The 27,147-nt window shown below is 46.1% G+C and overlaps 1 protein-coding gene across 1 annotated transcript; it reads right to left on the bottom strand.

Moving 5' to 3' along the window:
- Positions 1-24,792: 24,792 nt before the first annotated feature.
- On the bottom strand, positions 24,793-26,915 carry LOC124698369 (transcription factor MYB2-like). The gene is made up of 2 exons (XM_047230851.1): positions 26,529-26,915; positions 24,793-25,979 (listed from the first exon to the last, which is right to left on the bottom strand). The coding sequence occupies exons 1-2, from the start codon at positions 26,686-26,688 to the stop codon at positions 25,195-25,197; spliced, it is 945 nt and encodes a 314-aa protein (XP_047086807.1). The 5' UTR covers positions 26,689-26,915; the 3' UTR covers positions 24,793-25,194.
- Positions 26,916-27,147: the final 232 nt, after the last annotated feature.

Below are 27,147 nucleotides of genomic sequence, written 5' to 3'. Positions count from 1 at the left end.
TACAAATCACAGCCGATGCACAGACATCGACTTGAGAAAATATGCGAAGACAACAGTATACTAGTATAGCCGATGCACGGACATCGACTTCAGAATAATTAAAGCTGATGCATTGCTATCGACTCTAGAGGAACAAGCTCAATTGAGCAGGTTAACAGAACGGTTTCAGACCAGAGATCATGATATCTGAGATGAATCTCCCAGTGGATTTGCTGAGGAGTTGAATCTACGCGTTTGAGGTTGGAGGATGGTTTGGACATGGACTGGACCTGTTTGACACGTGTGAATAGGCAACTGTTTGGCCTCAAATCGCGTTTATAGTGCAAGCCGATGCCCTGCCATCGGCTCTCTGTACAGCGACTTCGTTCGACAATCGGCAAAATTGACAAGAAAGCAAAATTAATAGGGGAATATTTTCTTCATTAATAATAGGATTTCTTACAAAGAAAGAGCCGATTGCTCAAGGGAGGAAGAGGAGGAAGACATTGCTCTGAGATCGGGGTTTTTTTGGTGCCGATGGCCAGAACATAGCAAGGGGATGAAGTGGCGAACTGTTTGGAGCGGTTAAATAAAAGGGGATATAGTGGAGATTCAATGCCACAGCAGTTTCTGAGGAAGTGGTGCCCAAAGAAAAAAAAATTTTGCCAGGTCACGCGGAGAAGTTGAGGAGGCAAGGCATCATGATGATAGGTACTGCGACGGTTCTGCTCTGCTACGACATGACCCGACGAAGGAAAAACAGAGTGATTTTGGAATTATCATTTCCAAAACCAGGGGGGCATGTGTTATCACCAGAATTTGACCGGATCGTAGGTGGGCCGCGATTAAGATGGGCTTGAAGAATATACACGGAAGAAATACATGAATCGGCCTTGTATACAAAGTTTGGGCTAGTTTGCCCATGTATCTGTAAATATAGTAGGATACGTGTCGGTTAGATAGAATTTGGCTCGTGCACGGTTGGGATTATTCCCACGTTAGAAAGTCCACGGACTATAAATATGTATCTAGGGTTATTGAGAAAAACAACAATCACGTTCATCACAAACCAATCTAGGCGCATCGCCGACTCCCTTGTTTCGAGGGTTTTCTTCCGGGTAAGCATCATGCTGCCTAGATCGCATCTTGCGATCTAGGCGAGACACGTTTATTCGCTGTTCATGCGTTGCTCGTGGCCGAAGCCTTGTTGATGGCGAGCAACGTAGTTATCATAGATGTGTTAGGGTTAGCATTGTTTCATCGTATCATATGCCTTCGTCCATGCAACCCTTAGACGTCTAGCCGCCCTTACACCTATCTTAGGTGTAAGGGCGGCACCTCGCTTGATCATTATTTAGTAGATCCGATCCGTTATGATTGCTCCTTGTTCTTCAAGGATTAGTTTAATATCTCGCATAGTTAGGCCTTGCAAACGGGTTGAAGGATCCGAGTGGCACGTAGGGTGTAGTTTGCTAGCCCCGAGATAAGATGTTCCGGGGATCAACTTCATGTTGGTTTTTAGGCCTTGTCTAGGGTCGGTTTATTATCACCGTGCGTGGCTGCCGTGCTCAATCACGCGTAGGATGTTCCGATTATGTGGTGAAAACCCTAAATTGTCGTAGGTCGTATTAGCTTTATATTGATCAAGCAGGACCACCATGTGATCGTATACCTCATACGAATCATGGGTGGATCGGCTCCTTGAGCCGATTCACAGGACAACCTGAGAGCCGATCGAGGCTCGTATTTAATGTTTACGTGTATGCCATGCAGAAACTAAGCGAAGCAAATCCATCACCTTCCCGACCAGGTATAGGTCAGGTGGCACGCCCTTGCACCAACATCGGACGCGCGTGCCGAGGCTTTGCGGGCCGTCGCTCGAGGGACCAGGGCCAGCCGCGCATCCTGGGAGCCTCCCGGCTCTACTGTGTTGCCCGTCGCTGCTCGCCGGTGGGTTTCTGACCGCAACAAATTGGTACTTTGATGATATTGTTGCAACTTGTTATGCTTAATGCTTGTCACTAGGGCCCGAGTGCCATGATCTCAGATCTGAACATGTTATTGTTTCATCATGATATTCATTGTTTATGGTCTTACCTGCAAGTTGTATACACATGTCGTCGTCCGGAACCAATGGCCCCGAAGTGATAGAAATCGGGACAACCGGAGGGGATGGTAGTGATGTGAGGATCACATGTGTTCACGGAGTGTTAATGCTTTGCTCCGGTGCTCTATTAAAAGGAGTACCTTAATATCCAGTAGATTCCCTTGAGGCCCGGCCGCCACCGACCGGTAGGACAAAAGATGTTGTGCAAGTTTCTCATTGCGAGCACGTACGACTATAATTGGAACACATGCCTATTGATTGCTTTGTACTTAGACACCGTTTTATTATTATCTGCAAATGCCCTGCTTGATTGTTACATGAGTTTCTCTCATCCATGCAACACCCGTTATCCGTCCCCGTGCCTACGTATTTTAATCCTGCTGTTTACTATAATCACTACCGCTGTCTCTCGTTACTCTGCTGCTCGTTATTTCACTACCGCTACTGCTATAAAACTGTTACTACCGATAAACTCTTGCGAGCAAGTCTGCTTCCAGGTGCAGCTGAATTGACAACTCCGCTGTTAAGGCTTTCAAGTATTCTTTGTCTCCACTTGTGTCGAATCAATAAATTGGGTTTTACTACCCGCGAAGACTGCTGCGATCCCCTATACTTGTGGGTCATCAGGAGGCAAATCCATAAACATCTCCATCATCACCATCATCACCACCATCGCCATCTACGAGATCGATTTCACCACCCTCATAGTTTGTGTTCGATTGAACCCCGAGTATTGTATTAAGGGCTAGTTGCATGTTTGTGATTGGTATTTGTCTTTATTTGGTGGAGAGATTATATATTCAGATTGTGTTGTAATCATTATGCCTCTGGTCCATATCATGTTTGATACTTGTGAGTAGTTCCCTATGTTTCCTGAGAGCATAGGATGATCTGACTATAATTCTATATGATATGTAATGAGTATTTGGTCATTTTTATTTTTATTTTATGTTGTTCAATGATGGTTTTATCCGAACTTCGACTGCATATTACTTCACATATATGGGCTCATTGTGCTACACTTTAATGTAATGAATCAGTGTTGGAAGGGACGGAATGACAAAAACTATTTTCCAATACTTTGAGTTGCATTAGAGGGGTTTATGTTGGGGACCAATGAACTAATTGCTATGGTGGGACATTTTATGTCTTAATGATTCCTATACTTGCACATGAGAATGGCTCTAGGACCCATCATAAGAGGTGCATTTACTCATATCTATGACTGCACCTAATTTAGGCTCGCCCATAATTGAATAAAACTTGAAAAAACATTTACCATGTTGCGTTAAACTCTAAATGCTAATAAATCCATGCCGCCATCCGGAACACTTGTCTCATATAAGCGCGCACACACTTGAGCTTGTCATCTTGTTGCATAGAGGATTGGGCTTTCTCTCATTTATAGCATTTACATATTGCTATTTACTTTCTGCACTTTATTTTATTGCAAACTATACATCCAAAACACCAAAACTACTGCATTCTTATTATTTTTTACTTGTCAAATCCGCTAACCAATACCTTCAACTCCTCGTGGGTTCGACAACCTTTCTTATTGAAAAGTACTACAACTGATCTCCTGCACTTGGGAGCCATTGGCCACGAGGAGTAATCATCCCATTTCATTTTGTTCGTTTAATTATGAACTATGTTCTTTAATTTGCTGAACTAGGTTAACGATGAATTATGTTGTTTATTTGGATGTATGCTACTTAAATTTATCCGGTTGTAACATTATTTTTTTCAATATATATGAAGCATTTCAGTTGAAAATACGGAAAATTCATGAAAAATGGCTAGGCCTGAACAAATGGGTCGGACCACTGTGGCTACCACCCGACCCAAGCAGATAAATGTGTCCGTACGAGCAACTTTAGGTCCGCGACCTGACTAGCACGGACCAAAACAGACACATTTGACATCTGAAATGAATTCGGCTGTTGAATATGTCCTTTTTGGTGGGAACGCTAAAGATGTTCTTAAACAATAGTTGGAGATATCCTTGCCTTAAATGGTGTCTGAAAGGAATAACATGTTTGCAGCAAGCACTCCGCCTTTGAAATCCCAACGACTTGGAAGGTACATAGTTTGGTGTCATCACTTCCTCAAGTTTGTGACTGCTGAGAGGTTCCGTTGGGTTGTGTTGTAAATCTCTCATCCATTTACGTCTCTATTTTGTTTATGTTCTATTTACTTTTTTTTATTGCGCTCTATACACACCTATGCAGTTTTCTCCCCTTATGAATTTCCACATATATGCCACTTTTTTCTTGAATTTCCATGTATGACACTGTCACGGTACTTTCAAGTAGAATGCAACAAGTGATGTACCCCGTTAAAATGTAATACGTTTGGAAAATGAGAAAAATATGCAGCTCTATGATGGCCTTTTTTGAAAATTTTGAAATCAACTTTTGTAAGTTTCAAAAAAATCAGAATATAAATCATAGGTGTAGATAACATTGAACTCTACTACCATGAAAAACTCAATTCAAAATTCATTGTATTTTCGGGTACACAAAATTGAAAAATCTGACAAAAATTTAATTTTTGAAAATATGCATTGTTCACCATACCTAGATACAATGGATTTCCGACTGTTTTTTTTTCGTCAGCACTACAGTAGATTTCATCATTATTTACATCTAGATTTTTTTTCCAGATTTTTGAAACCTGCAAATGCCATTTTTGATTTCTTTTTCTAACGAGCTCCATGGAGCTAGAGATTGATTGGTGGTGCCTCATTTTCGAGAAAAAAAGGTGCCTTTCTTTTACGCTACTGGGTTCCCTCCTTCTTGGGCCTATGTGCTCTCTCCTTCTTGGGCCTATGGGCTCCCTCCTTGTTGAGCCTCACTCTCATGTTTTCCAGAGTCCAGGAGAATGGCGCAGGATCCGAAATGATCAAACTGCGTGGGACTCCGCTCCGCTTCATCTGATAAAAAACAACTATGGGACTCCGCTTCAACAGTACACTCTCCAGCGGGACAGAAAGGGTCTTGGAAGTACAGGAGTGCTCTTTCTGATTTGTGCAGTGTTCACTAATCATCAGAAAAACGAACGAATTAAACCGTGTGGAATAATCGCTCCAAACTGAAGTAGTGCTAACTTTTTTCTTCCTAGAGTGAAACTAATTACGGAGTAGCTAACCTGTGAAAAGAAACCCAGTGCCGCCTCCACCTCTATCTCCATCTCCGTCATGCATAGATCGGTTTTCTATTCCTCGGTTGGCCTCGCCGGCGTCAGTAGGGGTATGAACCTGAGTTTTTATTAGTATTAATAGTAGTGTTTATAATAGATTAGGTTGGATCTTTGGTAGCCGTTTTCTTTTTACTCTCCCAATGATATCGTCTACAACAAATGATTTTCGGTCCTTAGTTCGACGGTGAGATCTTCTTCCCAACATCAGTGGTGGTATTTGATATATTAAAATTCTCTAGGCATAGGTTTTTAGAAGATAATTCATATATCTTTACCATATACTATTTGCTACTATAAACATATATGGTATTGATTAACATAAAAAAGCTGGAGTATTAAAAACAAAGTGTAGCTATCTAATGCCTATCGTGTTGAACGAACTCTGTCATTCTCTGTTTGCATACGTTTGGGCTGTTCGTCGTTCCGGCCGATCGGGCGCACCATGAAGAGCTTATGTCGGCATAATCACCTGATAGAAAACATACAGTACAACGGTTTATAAGTGTTAGACTTTGTATAGCTGCCTTTGTATTATACGTGTATATGTACGATGTACCCCTATATATATATGAGATATGCCACCCCTAGAGGGTTGAGCAAGTTCCAACAACAACGTTGTCTTACATGGTATCAGCCTAACACCGATCCGCCTACCCTAACCCTAGCGCCGCCGCCGCCTCAAACCCTACGCGTTGCGCCGCGCCGCCGCCTCTCCCCACCATGACCGCTTCCGCATCGGGCACCATGAGCTCCGGGCTTCTTCCCGCATCGCTCGCTGCCCTCCTCAACTCGCCTCCGTCCCCGCTTGCTCCCCAGGCGCCGCAGTTCTTCGGCACCACCGCCGTTGGCTCCATGTACTCGGCTCCGCCTCCGCTGCCGAGCACTGTCGCCGCGGCCACCCTTCTCGCCGCCTCGTCTGCGGCCTCCACGGCGTCTCTCGGCGCCGCCACAGCGGAAACATCCGCCCCAGCGGGTTCACCCGCCACCGCCCTTCCGACGTTGGACACGGCCCTCTCCGTCGTGCCGACGGCCTCGGGGGGCTCCGCTGCCTCGGCCTCGCCCGGGATGCAGCCTCCTCCACCCATGCCCGCGCCCTTGGCGCCGGCCCCTGCTGTCGCGCCTCCCGTGTACGCCACGGCTGCACCGGGGTCGGCCACGGTACCGGCGGCGCCGTTTCACTTCGCCAACCAGATCACTATCCGGCTAACCCCGGACAACTATTTGTTCTGGCGAGCTAAGGTGTTGCCGCTGCTCCGCAGCCATGAGCTTCTTGGGTATGTTGATGGTTCTCTTCCATGTCCTCCTCAGGTGATCATGACTGTGCAAGGCCCCGCCATCAATCCAGACCACCGCGTGTGGGTTCAGCAGGACCAGGCGATCCTCTCCGCCATCCAGGGCTCCCTAGGTGAGGGAGTCGCTGGTCTCGTCCTCTTCGCCGCCACCTCCAAGGACGCTTGGACCACGCTGGAGCATGCGTTCGCCAACGTCTCCACCTCCGGCACCATGGCCCTTCGTCGGCAGCTCGGTGAAATTAAGAAGCTCGACTCCTCTGCCTCCACCTACTTCAACAAGATCAAGGTGGTGGCGGATACGCTTGCCTCGCTTGGTCAGCCACTCCGCGATGAGGAGTTCGCCCGCTTCATCATCCAAGGGCTCGACTCCGACTACGACAACCTGGCGGAGGCAGTCAATGGCGCCACGACGCCGCTGCCTCCCCACGAGCTTTACTCGCGCCTCATGTTCACGGAGCAGCGCGTCGAGGCTCGTCGCGCCGCTGGTGTCTTCACCGACCAGTCCGCGGCGCACTGGGCCAACCGTGGCCCGCGTCCGCCTGCGCCTCCCGGCGCTGGTTCGGCGCCCCCGCCGGCGACCAAACCCGCCCCACCCCCTGCACCGACCACGGGTGGCGGGCGAGCCGGCGACACTCGCGTCTGTCAGCTGTGCGGACGTCCGGGGCACCTCGCTTCGAAGTGCCACCGCCGTTTTCAGCGCAGCTTTCTGGGCATCGGCAACAATGGGCAGGGCAATGAACGCCAGGCTCAGCTCGCCGACTTTGGCCCTCCCACTGCCGCCCCTGCTGCCTTTGCCGCGACTAAGGGAAAGGAGCATGTTCAGGGGTCCACTCCGTCCTACCCATCGATCCTGCGTGGTACATGGATACTGGCGCCACCGATCATCTGACGAGTGAGCTTCAAAAGCTTACCACCCACCAGCCCTACTATGGTCATGATAAGGTTCACACCGCCAATGGCGCAGGTATGCCCATCTCTCATATTGGCCAAGCATCTCTTTTGACTAGTCTTCCTAGTAGACAGACTTCATCTTCGCAATGTTTTACGGGTTCCCTCGGTCACTCGTAATTTGTTATCTGTTCCAAAACTCACTCTTGATAATAATGTCCTATGTGAATTTCACCCGTTTGATCTTCTTATTAAGGATCGAGCCACCCGGGACGTTCTGCTTAGTGGTCGCCTAAGCCAAGGGTTGTACCGCTTGGAGGATCCTACTCTCTCTCGTGTCTTCAGCGGGATTCGAGTATCATCATCACAAGTGGCACTCTCGCCTTGGTCATCCCGCCACTCCCATAGTGCGCCATATTCTCCACCGTCATGAGCTGCCACTAGAGTCTAGCAATAAAGAGTTAGGTGTGTGTGATGCCTGTCAACAAGGCAAGAGTCATCAGCTACCATTTGTTTCATCTACTAGAGAAGTAAAGAGTCCTCTTGAGATTGTGTTTTCAGATGTATGGGGTCCTGCCCAAACCTCTGTTAGTGGTCACAACTATTATGTGAGTTTCATTGATGCTTATAGTCGCTTTACTTGGCTTTATCTCATTAAGCGCAAATCTGATGTGTTCGATATATTTGTTCAATTTCAAAAGCATGTTGAACGACTTCTCCAGCATAAGATTATTCATGTTCAGTCTGATTGGGGGGGCGAGTATCGCAACCTCAACACATTCTTTAGCAAGCTTGGAGTTTCTCATCGTGTCTCATGCCCGCATACACACCAGCAGAACGGTGCCGTTGAGCGTAAACACCGTCACATAGTTGAGGCTGGACTTACTCTTCTTGCTCATGCCTCTGTACCTTTTCGGTTTTGGAGTGATGCATTTGCTACTGCATGCTTTCTTATTAACCGTCTACCTACACGAGTGCTTCATATGAAAACCCCCATTGAACTTCTCTTGCATGAAACTCCTGACTACACATTTCTCAAGGTTTTTGGGTGTGCTTGTTGGCCTCACCTTTGGGTGTGCTTGTTGGCCTCACCTTCGCCCCTACAATAGTCGCAAACTTGAGTTTCGATCTAAAAAATGTGTATTTCTTGGGTATAGTTCTCTTTACAAAGGCTACAAGTGCCTTCATGTACCGACCAATCGTGTCTACATATCACGAGATGTTGTTTTTGATGAGAATGTTTTCCCATTTTCTACCATGCCACAACCATCCACTAGCGATACACTCATGCATTCATCCTCCATTCTGCCTGGCCAATTTGAAGATGTTGCGTATGCGCCTGTGTTGTTGCCTAATCATGGTGCAGGTATTGGTCGCTGAGCACGCCTGGAGCTTCTTCCCGACTGCGCTGCTCCCCCGGTGCAGCACGTCGATCCGGCCATGCATGTGCATGCCCCGGGTCCCGTGCCCGTCATGGCGCCATCGCCCCCTGGTGCTTCCTCACCTGGCACGCCTACGGCGTCCGCGCGCACGGCCCAGCCCGTGTCGCCGCTGGCCCACCCCGCCTCCTCATCGCCCGGGCCGTGCTCGCCTGGACCTGAGCCCTCGTCGCCCTCGACGCCGCCTCGGGTGGCGACTCCCCCTGCTTCGCCCAGGTCCGCCCCTGGTCAGCATTTGTCGCCGCCCACTACGCCTGGGTCGGCCGCGCCTGCCTCGCCGTCGCCTTCATCGTCGGCGCCTTCACCACCGGCAGCACCGCCTCCACCCATACCTGCTGCCTCGCGTCCTCATACGCGCAGTCGCAGCGGCATTGTTTGCCTGAAGGAGCGCACCGACGGCACTGTTGCGTGGCTGGCAGCTTGCATGGCTCATGCTGTGGATGATCCCACTGCTGAACCTCGCAGTTATCAAGCCGCTATGACCATTCCCCATTGGCGGGCTGCTATGGAGCAGGATCAGGCTCTTCTTCAGAATGAGACCTGGACGCTTGTTCCTCCTCCCCCACGCGTCAACATCATTGACTCAAAGTGGGTTTTCAAAGTGAAGAAACATGCTGACGGCTCCATCGAGCGCTACAAAGCTCGTCTTGTTGCCAAGGGATTCAAACAGCGTCATGGGCTTGACTATGAGGACACCTTCAGTCCCGTCATCAAGCCTACCACCATTCGGCTCCTCCTGTCTTTGGCAGTCTCCCGCGGTTGGTGTCTTCGACAGCTGGATGTTCAGAATGCATTCCTTCATGGTCTTCTTGAGGAAGAAGTCTACATGCGGCAGCCCCCAGGATTTGTTAGTCCTGATCAGCCACATCATCTGTGTCGACTGACTAAGGCTCCGTATGGATTGAAGCAAGCACCGCGGGCTTGGCACGCTCGTCTGGCTTCTTCTCTTCATACTCATGGCTTTATCCCCTCGAAGGCTGACACATCGCTGTTTCTGTTTCAGCGACCCCGTGTGACTATGTACCTACTGGTCTATGTCGATGATATTATCTTGGTCAGCTCTTCACCGACAGCTGCTACGGCTCTCATCTCTGCTCTTGGTGCTGATTTTGCTGTCAAAGATTTGGGTCAATTGCACTTCTTCTTGGGTATTGAGGTTGCTCATCAGTCCACTGGTCTGGCTCTCACTCAGAAGAAGTATTCTCTGGATCTCTTGCGCCGTGCTGGTATGCTCAAGTGTAAGATGTCACCCACGCCCATGTCTTCTACGGACAAGCTCTCAGCCACTGATGGTGTTCTCTTATCTTCTGAGGATGCCACGGAATATCGCAGTATTGTTGGTGGCTTGCAGTATCTAACCATCACACGTCCAGACTTGTCCTATGCTGTCAACACAGTGTGCCAGTATTTGCATGCTCCTACTGATGTGCATTGGTCTGCTGTCAAACGCATCTTGCGTTATGTCAGTCACACGTCCTCGTTTGGTCTTCATCTCCGGGCTAGTTCATCGGGGTTCTGTCCGCGTTCTCCGATGCTGATTGGGCTGGGTGTCCGGACGACAGGGCGATCCACGGGGGTTATGCTCGTGTTCCTAGGTCCTAATTTGATCGCCTGGAGAGCACGCAAGCAAGCCATCGTTTCTCGCAGCAGCATCGAAGCCGAATATAAGGCGGTTGCCGATGCAACTCGCCGAACTCATATGGGTTGAGTCCCTTCTTCAGGAATTGGGTGTCTCTCAACCTCGTCCACCGGTCCTTTGGTGTGACAACATCGGTGCCATGTTTCTTTCATCTAATCCGGTGTTTCATGCACGGACCAAGCACATAGAAATTGATTTTCATTTTGTGAGGGAACGTGTCTCGAAGAAGCTACTACAAGTCAAGTTCATCTCGTCAAAGGATCAACTTGCGGACATCTTCACCAAGCCTCTACCTTTGCCCATGTTTGAGGTCTGTAGGCGCAATCTCAACCTTCATGCTACATCAGGAGTGAGTTGAGATTGAGGGGGGGTGTTAGACTTTGTATAGCTGCCTCTGTATTATACGTGTATATGTACGATGTACCCCTATATATATATGAGATATGCCACCCCTAGAGGGTTGAGCAAGTTCCCACAACAACGTTGTCTTACAATAAGCTACGACTACATGGCAGTGCACAAATAAACACTGAATTTTCCACGGCAGACACAGCTGAAGCGCATCTCTCTACCTCTCGCTAGTGCCAAAATCAGGCTGAGACCTCAAGAGGAGGCAGGTAGGATTTCGGATGTGGTGCATGCATGGGCAGGTTGACTCTGCGAGCATGGCGCCTGAACTGAAACGGCTAAAGAGCTAGTGGCTGAGGTTATCAGTTTCAAGACTTTCAGGGTGCAACGACTGCTGCATGGAAGTTGGAGCCCAGCCGAACGGAGACCTCTCATCGATCTATGACGCACGTGTCGTGTGTGTTATACCTCATGGTGTAACTCTTAAGCCCGTTGATAGCTTCGTTAATTTAAAGTCGGATCTTATCGAGCATTCAGTCTAAAAGATCTATGACGCGCGTGCCTTCTCAAGAAGAATTGTAGCTAATACTCGAATCGCCAACGGTATGCGCGATTGCGAGGGATCATGCATGGATACTACGGCTGATCTCATGACATCAGTCAAATATTGCATTAGCATAGCTATTCCCTCTCTGTCTTTGCAAGTAGAGTGATTAGCAGGAAATCTAATTAAACTACGTGACTGGCAATTAATCGAAGGACTGGCAATAATTAAACGACGTGGTTCAGATGAGCCAGCCAGAACAGTCAAGCACCTGTCAGTTTACTCTTCACAGCCTCACAGGTGATCACTATATAGCTGTAGTGCGTATGCGTACCAATCATGCGTATGGAGATACTACCTGGAGCTGCACATGTATTTTCGAGACAAGGACATATATATGTGGATTATTAGTGGATATAACACCATCCACAAGGAAAAGAAAAGGAAGACTCGAGTATAACGTGTTTGTGCTTGGTCCTAGTTGCCAGGCAAAAAAGAGAAAAAGATCGAATTTTTGTGATGAGGAGATCCACGGCGCAATATGCAACTTGTTCCACGCATTGTCGATTTCACAACCTCACGGCGACTTTGCGCTGATTCGGCGTGGACAAGCGTTGGACCTTTCCTGCGCGCGCTTTCTCAGGTCTTTCAGTTTGAGGCCAAGGTCCTTTCCGTTGACAGGTATAAGGCACTTTTTTTGTTGGTGGCCGTAGTTGCTGCTTACGCAAAAAAAAGAGGAGCACAAAAAACTTCAGTCAGCGCTCTATCTAGCCCGCTGAGCGAAAATCGAATCGAGATGATTGTGAAATATGTAAGGTGCAAAAACACTGCCTGCCTGCCCCTATGCATTGACATGGAAGCGCGTAGATGCATATCGGCTGCTTGCTAGGTCCTAGTTAATTAGCGACAGAAATAGCGCCGAGTGACAGTGTGATTAGATAGATAAGATCGTGGCATGCTGTTTGTTTAGTGCGCTTTACATGATTAGAACGGCTGAAACTAAGAGATCTCCCGGAGTTCTTTTATTCCGCGATCTGTAATATCTGCTGCGCTTTCGATCTGCTCTCTGATGTCATTAGCATTTGCATAGGTAACTCGCCTAGTGACCATGTAATGTGCACCACTAGTGTCACCCAGCCAATCAGTAGACGTGTTTAAGCAGCGGGTGCTTTTTAAGTAGTTCTTTTTTTCTGGCTCGAGCATGCCATATGTGCAAATCCTGTAATTGCCTCATCCATGTTAGAAGAACTGGTCTCGGTATTTCTGGTGGGGTTAGGAATACTTTCAGTTAGGAACACAATGACTGCGCTAAATCAACAGCGCTCGGTTCTCCAACTTTTTTTTTCCGAGAATTCTCCAATCATATATCATTTCCACGGAAATAAAGGTATACTTATCGTAAATACTTTTGTATTTAACCGCATGGGTATGTGTGTTTCCGTCACCTGCTATTTTTCCATCTTCCACGATTAGCTGGAATTTCGAGGAATAAATCGATGGTTCAGAACACACTCACACCCATGCGCGTGTGGACAAATTCCATTCTCTTTATTTATACGGTTATGGATGCTTAGTCAACTCCACCACCGTTGGATCATTGTGCTAAGATTTGTGCCAGTTGTTCCACCCTGTCTTATCACTTCCCATCCATTCTCAACCGCGCGATCTGTCATACCTAAGACCAATAACATAAAACAAAAAGAAGTGAGCCTAGCTCAATTGGTTAGGGAAGTGGATGTACAACCCAGCCACCCAAGTTCAAGTCCTTTAGGGACACAAATTTGGGTTCTTATTATTTAAAAAACAAAATCACTGTACGGGATTCCCCTACCGTATTCCTTTCAAAAAAAAAAAACATAAAACAAAGGGAGAGTGAGAGAGCCAGCCACCCACCTCATTGGGCCTGGATCGAGCCAGAGGCAGGGCCAACATGGCAAGCCATGGTGGGTTGGACTCCGGCAAGGTAGAAACTTAGCATTGGGTGGTGAAGGTTGCAGGTTTTTTTTTGGCGGGTGCAGGGTTGTTGGCGCCAGAGAAGAAGCGTGCGTTAGGGGGGTGATCAGGGGTGGCACTGGTGGAGGAGGAGCTTGGGCCAGTCCGAGCAAGGTGGGACTGCAGTGCGCCAGACACAGGCGGGGAGGACTTTTCTAGCGGTGGCTACAGGAACATGGCTCGCCTGAGAGGGAGAAGAAATGCTCACCGGATGAAGGGCGCAATAGTGGTGTGAGTCGACTGAAAACTGTAGAGGGACCCATATTCATGATATACAAATAACAGTCGGCGATGGTAGTTTTTCCCACACTTAACATAAAACATAATTAGTGATGGTTTTACGTGAAGTTTTTTTCCCAAATGGGGGCATGCCCCAGCCTCTACATCGAAGCGATGGATGTAGCTTCTTTATTGCTTTATTGAGAGTAGTATCAAACATATTACAGTTCAAGGATTAGATACAGACGATAGATGATTATCAATCAGCGTAAAAAAAAGATAGATGCCAATGACACATCAAAATGTGCTCATATGATCAAGTCGCCAGCAAAAATGGCCATAGAAATCCCGTGCTACCATATTCTGTCGGTTGCGACTAGACTCCATGGCATCATGATGCCTCCCTTTTTGAAGATAGGACCACCTACGGATCCACTGTATAGCCAAGGGGATAGACTGCAAGAAGGATTGAGATTTGGTTTGTTAAAAACGAAATCATTCCAAATACTCCCACTCTAATCGGAACTAAATTCTTTTTTGCCAATACCGCTTAATAAATTCCCAAAAGGATTTGCAACACTAGCGGGAGGAGACAAAGGAGCCACTCCTTTTTGACTATATTATAGAGAGGGGGGTATTGTTGTGATAAAGGAGCATCTCCTAACCAACAATCTTTCCAAAATATGGTATTGGTACCATTTCCAATCTTAAAAAATCCCAGCTGAAAAAGTCTTCTCTAACTTTCATTAAGACTTTCTAAAGGGTTGAAGCAAGTGGTTTTCCCGTCACTCAACGTTTTAGGGTGGAAATATTTGTTATGAATTAATTCTTGCCAAACCCCTTCTTTATTTAAAATCTTAAACATTCACTTACAAATCAAATATTTATTTATTTTTTAACTCTAGCACTTCAATGACTAACCCATCTTTATCCTTTAGCTGACAAATAATGTTTCACTTAGTTTTTTTTTTAACATTATGTTTCACTTAGTTAGTCTATACTTTCTTTTGTGTCCATGGTTCTGCCAAAAACAGAACAAGATCTATAATAGTATAATCTCTTTCTTACCCCTTTAGGTATCTCGACAAATTGAAATGAAATGACCCGGGTTCACAACTGAAAAAATCACTCTTCTGGAAATGTATTTTAAGACCCTATAATTGTTCAAACATGTATAAGATTAGTTCCCTATTTAGAGATTTTTTTAAAAACATGTTCCATGAAGGGGATTATATCATCAGCTTATTGTAAGATCGAAACCCCTCCCTCAACTATATGAGGAATACAACCATCTATTTATCCATCCTCTTTAGCTCTATTGATTATAATAGCTAACATGTCCGCAAAAATATTGAACATAATTAGGCGAGAGGGCCACATTGTCTAAGACCTTTTTTGCGTCTTAAAATAGTACTATCCAATATCATCCTTCTCTGCAATGCCTACATACAACCCCCGACTAACATATTCTTGAATCCAGTTACATCATTTTTTGTCGAAACCATTCGTACACAATATCTGTTGCATGAAAGCCCAATTTACTTTATCGTACCGAGTAAGTTTTTTTAAAGAAAAATGCTATCCATCTTATTCCTACCAAGTTCGTGAATGTAATTCACCGCACCTACTACAGCCTAGGCGAAGTTATGTACAATTTTTATCCCAAGAGCGAAGAACACTGGAATAGTGCAAGTAGTACTGTGAGACCAGACCCGTGGCCGTAGTTGAGCCGACGAGCGCGAGTAGGCCATCATCCAGTGGGCGTACGGCGGTGCAAGGGGGGCACTTGGGAACGGTGTGTGAAGGCGAGAGAGAAAAGGCGACTGGAATCGGCACGAGGGTCTTGCGCCAGTCCACCGGACGCGCGAGCTTTGACCCGTCCGAAACCGCGGCCTGGCATCATCACTGGCATGGCTCACACTCGCACGTGGCCCCACCCTGGCGCTTGAAGGCCTGACGTGGATGACGGCCGGGACCGCAGCGCGTCGTCGTCGTCCTCCTTCGTTCGTGCTCGCCAGAGTATGCACCACAGAGCGGCGGTGGTGGGCGTAGGATCTTCTGCTCCCGATCGTCGAGTTGCCGCATACGGCCCAGTCTTCCTACTAGCTGCTTCTCAGTACGTGTTGCTTCCTTAACGCCATCATGTTCCTTATTACTGCCTCCATTTAGATGAATAATACGCACAAATATTTCTAGACAAACTTTGAAAGAAAAATAGTTAACCAACATCTTAAATATATTGTATTTAATTATTATCGTTGGATTTCATATTAAAACACTTTCTAGTAATGCTAATTTTATACCAACACATTTTTATATGTTTCAAGCAATTTTTGATCAAAGAAAAACCACGGAAAACAAAATAGCCTTATTCATTGAAATGGAGGGAGTACCATCTAGCTATGGGCATTTTACGGCAAAAAAAAGCTACTTCCCACAAGGCCACAACCCTAAATACTTGTCGCAGGATTTAATAAAAAAAAGAAAAACTCACTCAAGCCCTAAATATTTGTCGCAGAATTAATGATTTTAGGCTGTTTTTTCGAAATCTGCGATACGTATATTTAAGGCTAGAGAGAGCAGAAATTTCCTGGCATTAATATGTACTTCCATCGGTACTCCATTTTTTAGTATTTATTTTTTGCGAAACACAGTACAATCAAATATGCTCACACATACGCGCACACACTCAACCCTATGAACGCGCGCACGCACACCCTACCCTTATGAGCACCTCCAAGAGACTTCGTCGAACAACTGATCCGACGGGTGTTGAGATTCACGAAATCACCGCATGCGCCTCGCTGTCGACGGAAACGTCGCTTCCCACTGAAGAATATTCCACCTTTATGAGACACCAACGTGTCAAATCTGGGATTTGAACTCTGGTGTGCTGGGGGTGCCACTGCCCTCCTAACTATCCAACCACATGTTGGTTCTCTTATTAGTATTTATTTTAACCAATCCAAGCTATATTAGATTATTAGAAATAACGAATCCAATAGAGAGGGCAAGACTGTTTCTATGCTCTTTTGTAACCAAAAGCTAAAATGTAGATGATTATATGAAACAAAAAATTGATTAGAAAATAGATTAAACCAGAAGAAGGGAGTACTTCAGTGTGGAAGAATTAAAGGGGGTTCACCGGCAGCTAGACCCGCATGTCGCTTTAAATTTCCGTGTTGGCTGGCCCCAAGAGTATAGTGTGTGTCTACACTGGTAGCTGAGTTGCTCGATGGCATGTGCCATGCGATGCTTACATGCTTGGATGTACTAGAACACACCTCGCTTTCTCGTACATTGGGGCAAACGCTCGCAGTTCGTCTATGTGTATAGGGAGACAATGTCTTTGATAGTATGGTAGAGTAGTCGTCGTTCCATATAGACCACAACAAATTGGATGTCCTTGGCTATTCAATGTTGTCCAAAGTAAGTGTTGCTAACTGGGAGAAACCACAAATGGATCCCGAGCTACGGCCAATCGAAAATGACATTTGTAAGTTTCAAAAAAACCGGAAACAAAATTCTTGGTACATGCAGTGTTGAACTCTACCATTGTGAAAAATCTCGATTAAAATTTAGTTATAATCTAGGATACAAAAAAAAAGAAAAAAAAATTCAATTTTTCAAAATGTGCACTATTCATCACACCTAGATCTAGACATTTATCATTTTTCTGAGACCAAAATATATACAAGGAATTTCAGACTGATTTTTTTGCACACTAGTAGACTTTAGTATTATCTACATAAAGAACTTTTGTTCCAATTTTTTTTGAAACTTTCAAATGCCGAACTTCTCAAAAAACGAGCTACATGTAGCTTGGGAGCCATTGGCCACTCTCCTGCAACAACGAATTTTCCGCCGAGTCTTCCTGTCCATGCTTTTACTAGCTGCTGCTTACTACTAACTTTGTTTCAAAATAACTTTCATAATTCTTTTTAAATGTAGATGTATCTAGACGTATTTGATAAGGATCAACCTATGATCCGTAGAGTTTTGCCCAATCTTTCACAGTGAGTCAACAAAATAGTAAGATAATAAATCTCCCAATCACGCGATGAATGTAGCCTGAAGAAGAGGAAAGAATTCCAACAAGTAATGTGATGATGATTAACACGCCTGAAACCTCAACCTGATAATTCTTGATGCACACAAGAACCTTCACGCAACTTTTTTTAACTGGGCAAATGTCGATGCCATCCCTAGAGGGATGATAAACACGTCGACACAACTCAATGTTTAAACTTTCAAAATTCTGAACTCCCAAAACCTTAGGCGCTGGTTGCTTTATATAGGAGACCAGAAAACTAGTCAGTTGGACAGGCCCAAACCGAAACAAAAAATAAATTATAGATGGCCCACAACATGACCCGGCTCAAAATAACATGGACACAAATAAAACATTCAACTGGCCCAAGTATCTACATGGTTCGGTCACCTCCGTGGATCGTATCTACCTTGGTAGAGTTGTGAAGTTGGGTTTCACGTCCTCCTTCATAGGAACACTGGGAGGTGCAGGATGCCCTCATCAATATTTTAATGTATAGATACATTTATATGTAGGTAGCCACGACACGTATATTTTTGAAACGAAGGTAAAACCTTTGCTTTTCTATTAATTAAGATTTAAGAAGAAAGACACCCAGTTAATTAGCGAAAAGCCGGACAAAAACCATACAACACAACGGGACCACGCCACACTCACCACAGGGCCAAGCCCACTCAAGACCTCTAAACACCACTCCGTCAAGATCATACAACCATTCACCACGCCGCAGAAGACGTCGTGACTATTATGGCTGGTGTAGATACGGGACGTTCGAATGCAGAAGAAGAATCCAACCTCCGAGGAGCTGCGCCAAAGCGACATTGACGGACAACATCGAAGGCAACCTCGTTGTCCGCGCGACAGGAGATCAATGCCCTCAGCACAGTCAACTTTCGGGGCCACCGCTCTGACATCGAGCTGCTCCGCCACACCGATCAGACCGCCAACACCACCTTCTGGAACTGCCATCCTGACATACCACCGCTCATACTCCGAGCCACAATACCGCACGACTCAGCCACCCGCATCCCAAACTTCAAGGAAATTGCTCGTAGACCACAGCCGCCACACCAATTTCGGGGCCGCTGCCCCAACATATAGGTCAGGCCGCCTCCTCTGAGACACGTCGGCCGTGCCGACAACCTCACTGCACCAGCGACACAAGATTGTCATCCAAGTCATGCTGCAACACTTATTTTGGAACGTTATGAGTACGTGTTGCTTCCTTAACACCATCAGCCCAGTTTACTTTTCTCGTATTTTTACCCAAAGGATCCGGGAACGAGAGGAGATTTGGTGTTCATCCAACCTCCCGATATCCTCAATTACTCTTCCCCAAATATACAGTAATATGAGGAAGACTTTTTATCTACGAAAACGAAATTGTAAGGATATTTCAGGAATATCCAATCTAAACCTAGATAAGTAAACAAACTATTGAGAATTATTTTATAGAATTTTGAATAATCCTTGATCATCCCTTTAAATACTCAAACAAGCCCAGAGGGGGCAAGATATCTCGGTAGGAAGATAGTAGATCCCTGTTCTTTACCGTCTAGCTATGGTGATATGGACATTTAACAAAGAAAATTAAGATATTTCTGTGCTATTAATATGCAGGTCATTGTAGAAGAATTATTGAGTTCGTGCCGGCAGCTCAACCCATGTCGGTGATGTCGCTTAAAAATCCCGCGTTCGCTGGCCCCAAGAGCAATGTGTGTCTACACTGGTAGCTAGCTCAGTTGCTCGAGGGCATGTGCCATGCGATGCTTCCATGTCAAACACACCTCGCTTTCTTGTACCTTGGGCGCTGACAATTGGCATCAGCAAACGCTCCTAGTTCGTCGACTATGTGTACGCCGGAGAGGCAGTGTGGTGCACTAGTCGTCGTTGCATATAGGCCACACCAAAGCTGGCTGTCCGTAGCTATTCAATGTCAACCATATCATGATGGATGAGTGCATAAATATCTACATGTGTATACACGTAAACTAATTTATTTTGCATTTCTATAATAAAAATGTTCGTCTTGTAGATACATTATACATTAGCACCCACTCGGTTCGAAACGAGCAAAACCGCTGCGTAGGCTACCATCATTTCACCCCGAATAAAATGACATGAAGGTCATATCAATAATTCTGTAGAAATTTTTACTAGCAATCATATGAAAGAACTAGCATCACATGCAACATGGATGTAAACCCTAGATTTAATTAACACCACACGTAGTGAAAAAAATAGCTTAAGATCGATTTATCACAATGCTGATGGCAATGAGGACCTGAGAATGAGATTGAGGTAGAAGAGGTGGAGAAGCCGATGATCAATCGAAGAGAAGAAGAGGCTGGTGATGGTCGAAGACAAAGCAGCCGTGTGCATGCACTTCCCGGAAGCTGATAGTCGGGAAGTTTCGAGTAGCTGCTTTCCTCCTGCTGCACAACAAGAAAATGGATGGCGATGTGAGAGATTGGCCTGGTTTGTGGGCATGAAGGAGACGATTAAATCGGCAATAGTGACGACATCCTCCTTATAGAGTTTATTTATGTAGCCAAGGCTTTGGTAATGTTGCATGGACTCTCTTTTGCTTGCTCTTTAGGATTCAACGACTTGGATGCTGAATCTTATTCTTTAGAAGTCATCCAACTTTGCTCGGGTGCTGAATGGATTTGGAGTGATGCCACAACGATTTATGCCGACATTGTGACTACAACTGGAAGTGTAGGGAAGGTCGAGTTTTCTCATTGTGGATAGACACAAACGTGGGAGCTCATGAACTAGCTAGGAATTGCTTTACTTCTAATACCTCAAGTAATGTGGTCGATGAACCCCGTAGCATTTTTTACGAACTTTCCTAAATGATGAAGCTATTCAGTGATATTAATAAAGCTAGCTATGATGAACTTCCCTAAAAAGCGTGAATAAATAAGAAATGTATCACATGATTAAATGATTAAATGTGAATAAATGCGGAATGCAAACACATGCGTATGTGATGTATACATACAACATATTTTCTTCTTAGGTCCTCACGGGCATCGGTGTTGCTTTTTCTAAATTGGTAGTATGGGAGTAAACTTTCAGCATGCATTTTGACTATTATTTTTAAATAATACATTTTATTTAAATTTTAGAAATAACACACGATTTTAGAAAATTTTAGAAAATTTTAAAAATAGGCCTCGGCGTGGCCGATGCCAACAAGTACCTATCGGCTACACCGTCGCCAATAAGTACTTATTGGCCTAGCCGACGCCGAAATGTTCCTAATATAGGTGGTAATTAAGCTAGATTGCCGCTAGACACTTAATGGCTTGGCCGATGCCGATAAGTTCTTATTGGCTTCACCATCACCAATAAGTACTTATCTTATCGGCGTGGGCCAAGCCGAGGCAGTATTATTTTTATAAATTTCCAAAACCACCACTACTTGCTTCAATTGGCTCGTAGCTTGTGGCGGCAAGGGTTTGTGTGGAGGAGTGAATGAGGAAGAAGAGCGCGTGCCCTCCTTATATAGGCCGGAGGCAGGCGACGGCCGCGGGATGCGTGGCGTCGCTATTACTGCGTTGGCGGAGGTGGGTGACGGCCACTCGGCAGGCGAGGCATTGCCATTAACGTGGCGCGGACTGCCGAAACGATGCAGCGGCGCCAGTCACTGGCGCGCCTCAGAAGATGCATCAAGCCTGCCAGGCGGGCCCGACGAAACGTCCGCCAGACACGAGCGAACACTTTGCGCGTCCGCGCAGCGTCCGAGACGCATATTTGGGCCAGGTTTGCGTCGCGAACGGTCTGGTCACTTTCCGTCGCCCCACTGAAGCAGGGACCCGATGCATTTTTCGGCCCGACGGACGCAAACAATAATCTCGCAGCGAACGTTGCGTCGCGCCGTTGGAGATGCCCTTAGCGTTATATAGTAAGATATGAGAATGATGAGTTATTTTCTCAAGGTGAGATCCCCGACCTATGCGTTGATTGACACATACCACCGTATTTATTACGAAGTTAATATCTAATAGGGCCTACATAGTGCAAAGAATGGATATCAACCAGAACAACAAGAAAATTAGGAAAAAGAAAGGACATTGTAGCGAATGAGAAATTGTTAGGGAAGTTTAGGTTAGGCATTCAAGTGAGGAGCTACAATATTTCCGCGGAACTGACATGTTCAGAAGTTAATTCACCGGTACACAAAAGGAAAGAGCTTCACCAAATTAAATCAAACAGTTAGTATTTGACTTAATTTGGCGTAAGTATAGAAACGAACGACGACGTTCTCCAACTAATTGGGAGATGATGAACACGCTTCCTGATCGTCCATCCAGTTCCGTCACAATCCCATTGATGCACAAATAGTTCAAGCTCCATGATTTTGCAAACCGCTAGCCGCAAACGCCCATCCTTGTATCTAGAAAATCCGTGTTATCAACGTGAGCCATTGTTTGGAATTAACTAATATTTGGAAATCCAGTTGTAAGCATGGCTACGTATTTCCATGGAAGGGATGTTGTTCGTACATTAGTTCATCCACACGCAAAAGAAAGAATTCCAGCTAACTAAAATAATTGCACTAATGGATTGATTCCATTGGCCGGTGTAGAGAGTATATAGTACAAAAACAAACGACGACGTTCTCCAACAAATCGGCGGAGGACGCGCACACACACACTGACACATTTCCCCATCGATCGTACGCCCATCAGCTTCGTCATCGTCCCCTTGATGTACCGATCCCACGTTTCCAGCATCCATGGACTTTCCCCTTCTTACCGGTTCAACAAATCAAACGGCGCATCGGTGCTCCCTCGTACGACGCAGAGAAAATACCGGCTCAAAAATGGTGGATGGACACTGACACTCGCGAGTGGTGCTTGTTGCTCAGGTCGGCCCAGCCACGACAATCGCGCGGGGGGCGCTTTTCTCAGGCGAGCGACGCCTTTAGAATTTCGTTTTGTCCTTTCTAGAGAAGAAAGAAAATGTGATGTGAAAATATGGAGAAATATGGCTCCCTTGCTTTTCACCTCATTTTGTTATTTATCCTTTTAGACTGCCGCATATGCAGGTGTTAGTGACTGTAACTGTAAGCATATCTGATCAGTTAGTGCTGAAATTTTAAAGCATATCTGCTCCGCATTGCTCCGACGAGGAGGACGGGGACCCCTCCGGCGTGTAGGAGGGGGAGGACGACGACCACTTCGTCACTCACAAGGCCAATGACCAGGTGATGCGTCGGGTGCTCGTGCGGTCGGTGCACACGACCTCACGCGAGGAAATGTATCGCTGCCATGTCGCAGAGTCGAACCTCGACCAACTGGCATGGGGATTCCACGTCTACCAGATGCACGAGGGCGCCTGTACTAGCATCGGCATGCCCTCCTCCAAAGCTTCGTGGTTGTTTCCTCCTTCGACGAGGAGTATTGGCCATCCCGGTGAAGCCCCATCCGTCGTTGACGCGTCCCGGTGAATCTCTTGTCGCTGCCGACGAGCACATTTTGTGATTAGGATTAGTAGCTAGGGTTTCGGTTAATTTTATCGGCTTGTAATGATCTATCTTAGGAAGATGAAAATCTGGCGATAACTTCTTTAAAAAAATTTGGAGTTCAATTTCTGGCATATGTTCTGACCAAGGTTTAAAATAGCGTGCTAAATGAAATAGCGGCAACCTCTTTCAACGCTATGGACATTGTATCGTGCTAATAGATTGGTATATTTTTTAAAATAATACTAAATATAACCTAAAATAAATAATTTAACTAGAACGAATGAATATATACTCCAAAAGTAACTAAATCATACATACATAGCCACATATAAAAATAGATCTCAAATATTTTAGAAAGCTAACATCAGCATTTCACAAGGCAACAACATAGTATAAATTATTTATTAAAAAATATTAGCATTAACGATATTATCTTTTGATTTAGAATTGGAACCAACAAATTGTAGTTCATCATCACGAAAAAGTGAAAGCAACTTACCTGAAAAAAATAGCGTGCTAACGCTATGAAGCTTTAGCGCGGTATAACATGCTATTTCAAAAATAGCGCCATAACGAGAAGAAAATACTAAAATTTAACGTGGACTCTCTAGATATGCTATAGCGCGCTATTAGCAGAGAAATAGCGGACAAGGTGTTTCTGCACCCAGGTGCATCTGCACCCTTTATTTAAAATGCATATTAAACATATTTACAAATGTTAAGAAAATACAAATAATTTTTTTTTGTGTATACCTTGACATGTTACATGCTCATAAAGTTGTTTCGGCAAAAACCGATATGTTTTGTGCCTTGTGCAAAAAAAAAAACAAATTTTTTGTGCTAAAATAGTCTATTTCTCAAATCATTGTTTGTCTTTTTTACACAGGATACAAAAATTGTCAGTTTCGTGTGAAACTTTACGCGCAGACATAGAACATATCTCTCTACATGGTAATTTTTTTCCTAAATTTTTTTGGTTTTTGAAATATGTTTTATACATATAGGGTGCATATGCACCCAAGATCAGTTTTGGTTTTCCGAGAAATAGCGTGCTATTTTAAACCTTGGTTCTGACAGATGTTTTTTCATACCGCAAAATAGGTATCTGCTACCCCGAACGGATCATCTTGTTTGCAGTTCTGCGGAATCCGCTAGAGATGCTCTTGGTGACTGTAAATGTAACTGCAAGTTGCTCATCTGATGATGCGCGTTATGCGTGGTTAGTGCTGAAATTTTAAAGCATATCTGCTCGGCATGCACTTCGTTCGTCATGTATTCAGATGAGCTCTGCTTTGCTACTGTACTGATAAGTGGATCTATCTCTCTTTCAGTTATCCAAAGTGTGAACCCGATGAGTTGCAAGGAGAACAAGTGTAATGCAGAGGCCATGCCGATCACATCTGGGAACTGTTGGAGCTGATGTAACGGCACCGCTTGCACTGAATTTCCGGTATAAAACATCCATATGTCGGCATAAACAAATCTATCGGCCCATCGCGGTCGCCGTCACCGTAATGATAACAACAAAAGGAACGCTTCTCGATCGATCGTCACTGGGAATTCAAGTGCGCGAGGATCACAATTAGCGGCGAGAAATGGGCGGAATCGTACGAATTTAACGTCGGAGCTTTTCTTCCTTTTATTACCACTTCTAGAAACACAATTCCTACTATATATCTACTCAAAAAGAATGAGCAAAATTAAACGGATCACGTAATTAACAGTAGCAACAATTAACACTAGAACGGCTACTACATTTTTTACTCTTTATACCACTAGTAAATTAACACAGAAGAGAAAGACGGGACAGAACTGGAGAAGAACAGACCGGGAAGATCAGTCCAAAAATGGGCATCTTGAGTAGTACGTCGGTAAATCTAATTAGAGTCGTAAATCTTGTTTTAATCCTCCCAGGTGATTCCTCTCCTTCTTCTAATCCCGTTTCTCCGCTCTGCCAGGCGTACCCGCGAGCACCGTCGCCGCTGTGGATTTCCATGCCACCGTATTGACTTTTCTTCACACGAGCTGCTGCGGCTGCTGCGTGTACCACAAGTCGTCCATGCTCCAGATGCTGTCGACGTCGAAGCTGCCGATCTCGAAGTCCGCGACACCCAGCTCGGGAAACTCGAGACCCGGCAGCTGCTCGGGAGTCCAAGCTTCCCCGACCTGGCACGGTGCCTGCTGCTGCTGCTGGATCAGCTGGTCCGTGTGGCACATGGCGGCGGCGCTGGAGGCGTCGCAGGCGGTGGTGAACCACTCTGCGCCGTCGACTGCGGCTGGCCAGCTAGGCTGGGCGCCGGCGCCGGAGTCCGTAGACGGCGAGGAAGAAATGGTAGTGGTGCCCGACTGCTCCGGGGCCGAGGCAGTGTTTAGCAGCTGCTCGACGCCGTACTCCGCTGGCCAGCAGGCATCGACGGGAAGTTCCGGTGACTCGTAGATGCCCTCTTGTTCCCAGGGGAGGGGCGTGTCGGCGGCGGCGGGCTGCGCCGCCTCGGCAGCCTGGATGCGCTCGACGAGGCGTGGCATCCAGAGGTAGCGCATGACGTCCTTGAACTGCTGGCTGTTGACGTCGCACTTGAGCTGCTTGGCGTGCTTCTGCACGCGCGTGCGCCAGTAGTTCTTGATCTCGTTGTCCGTGCGGCCGGGGAGGTGCTGCGCGATCTTCGACCACCGGTTCCCCCACCTCGAGTGCAGCTCCAGGATGAGAAGCTGCTCCTGCGGCGTGATGCTGCCGCGCCGGAGGTCGGGACGGAGGTAGTTCAGCCACCTCAGACGGCAGCTCTTGCCGGTGCGTTTCAGACCTGCACAAATCAAGCTAAAGATTAATCACATGGCCAAATGGAACAATCACATCACTTTCCCGCTACTAATAAATTCACCAAGTTGCTCGTTAGATATATGCGACTATCTATATATGCATGTATGTGACAAGACGAGTGATGTAATGGAAGAGAGATTATATATACTGGTAAATAAATATCCCTATGGCCGGGAATAATGCTAACCACTGAAAATTCTCCTCGCTCACTATAGCTTCTGGCTAGCTGGGTGGCTGCTAGGTAGGCAAATCAGGCATGGAGGCTCGTAGCTATCTGTTTCCACAAATTAGCATGTTGATGCAAAGCGACAGGTTTGTTGCTTGCTTGAAGTTCCAGAATATCTGAGACTAATCGTACTTCATAGCAGAAACAAAATGATGCAAGCAACCAATCTACTTCAGAGATGGATGGGTAGATGATGATGTGCCTGAATAATTCATGCATGGGGAGACCAAACCGAAGGATGCAGCTCTAGAGAGGACGAACACATGCAATTGAGCACTCGGATGGATGATGATGATCCTATCCTACCTGCTGATCGGGCGAGCGAGTTCCAGCGGCCCTCGCCATGCGCGGCGATGTAGTTCACCAGCAGGATGTCCTCCTCCACCGTCCACGGCCCGCGGCGCAGGTCGCCGGCCATCACCTCCTCCTCGCTGCTGCTCGAGTCTCGCTCGTGCGTCATGTCCATCAACTCAAAACCTTCCTTCTCCTCGATCACTTGGAGTTCAGACGACGCGATCGACCGATGGAGCTCAGGAGGTTTTGGTTTTGGGTTCGAGTAGGAAGCAGTGTAGCAGTAGAGTTGTAGAAGAGAAGAATCTGCGTTGCGGTGCGTTGCGTGTGATGGGTTGAGCGGGAGAGGAATGGGGTGGCTTATATAGACGACGGCTTGGCGAGGCGATGGTGAGGTGAGGAGGTGGGGTGGCTCTGGTGGACTCGGGAAGAAGAAGAAGAAGCATGTGGGGGAGCACGCCGCAAATACGGAGATTAGTTTAGGCCTTCCTCACTTTATCTTTCAAAGCCAAAAGTTTAGGGTATATTGGGGGTTAGGGCGAGTGGGATATTTACCTTACCATCGGGCTAATTAGCCAGGCTGCTAATCGGCTCGCGTACACGGATTGGAGTCCGGAGAGTTTGACTAGTTGAC

This window comes from Lolium rigidum, chromosome 3 (assembly GCF_022539505.1).
Source record: "Lolium rigidum isolate FL_2022 chromosome 3, APGP_CSIRO_Lrig_0.1, whole genome shotgun sequence".
Lineage (NCBI taxonomy): Eukaryota > Viridiplantae > Streptophyta > Magnoliopsida > Poales > Poaceae > Lolium > Lolium rigidum.
Note: the sequence above shows the minus strand (reverse complement) of the source record. Positions and strands in the feature narration are given on the sequence as shown.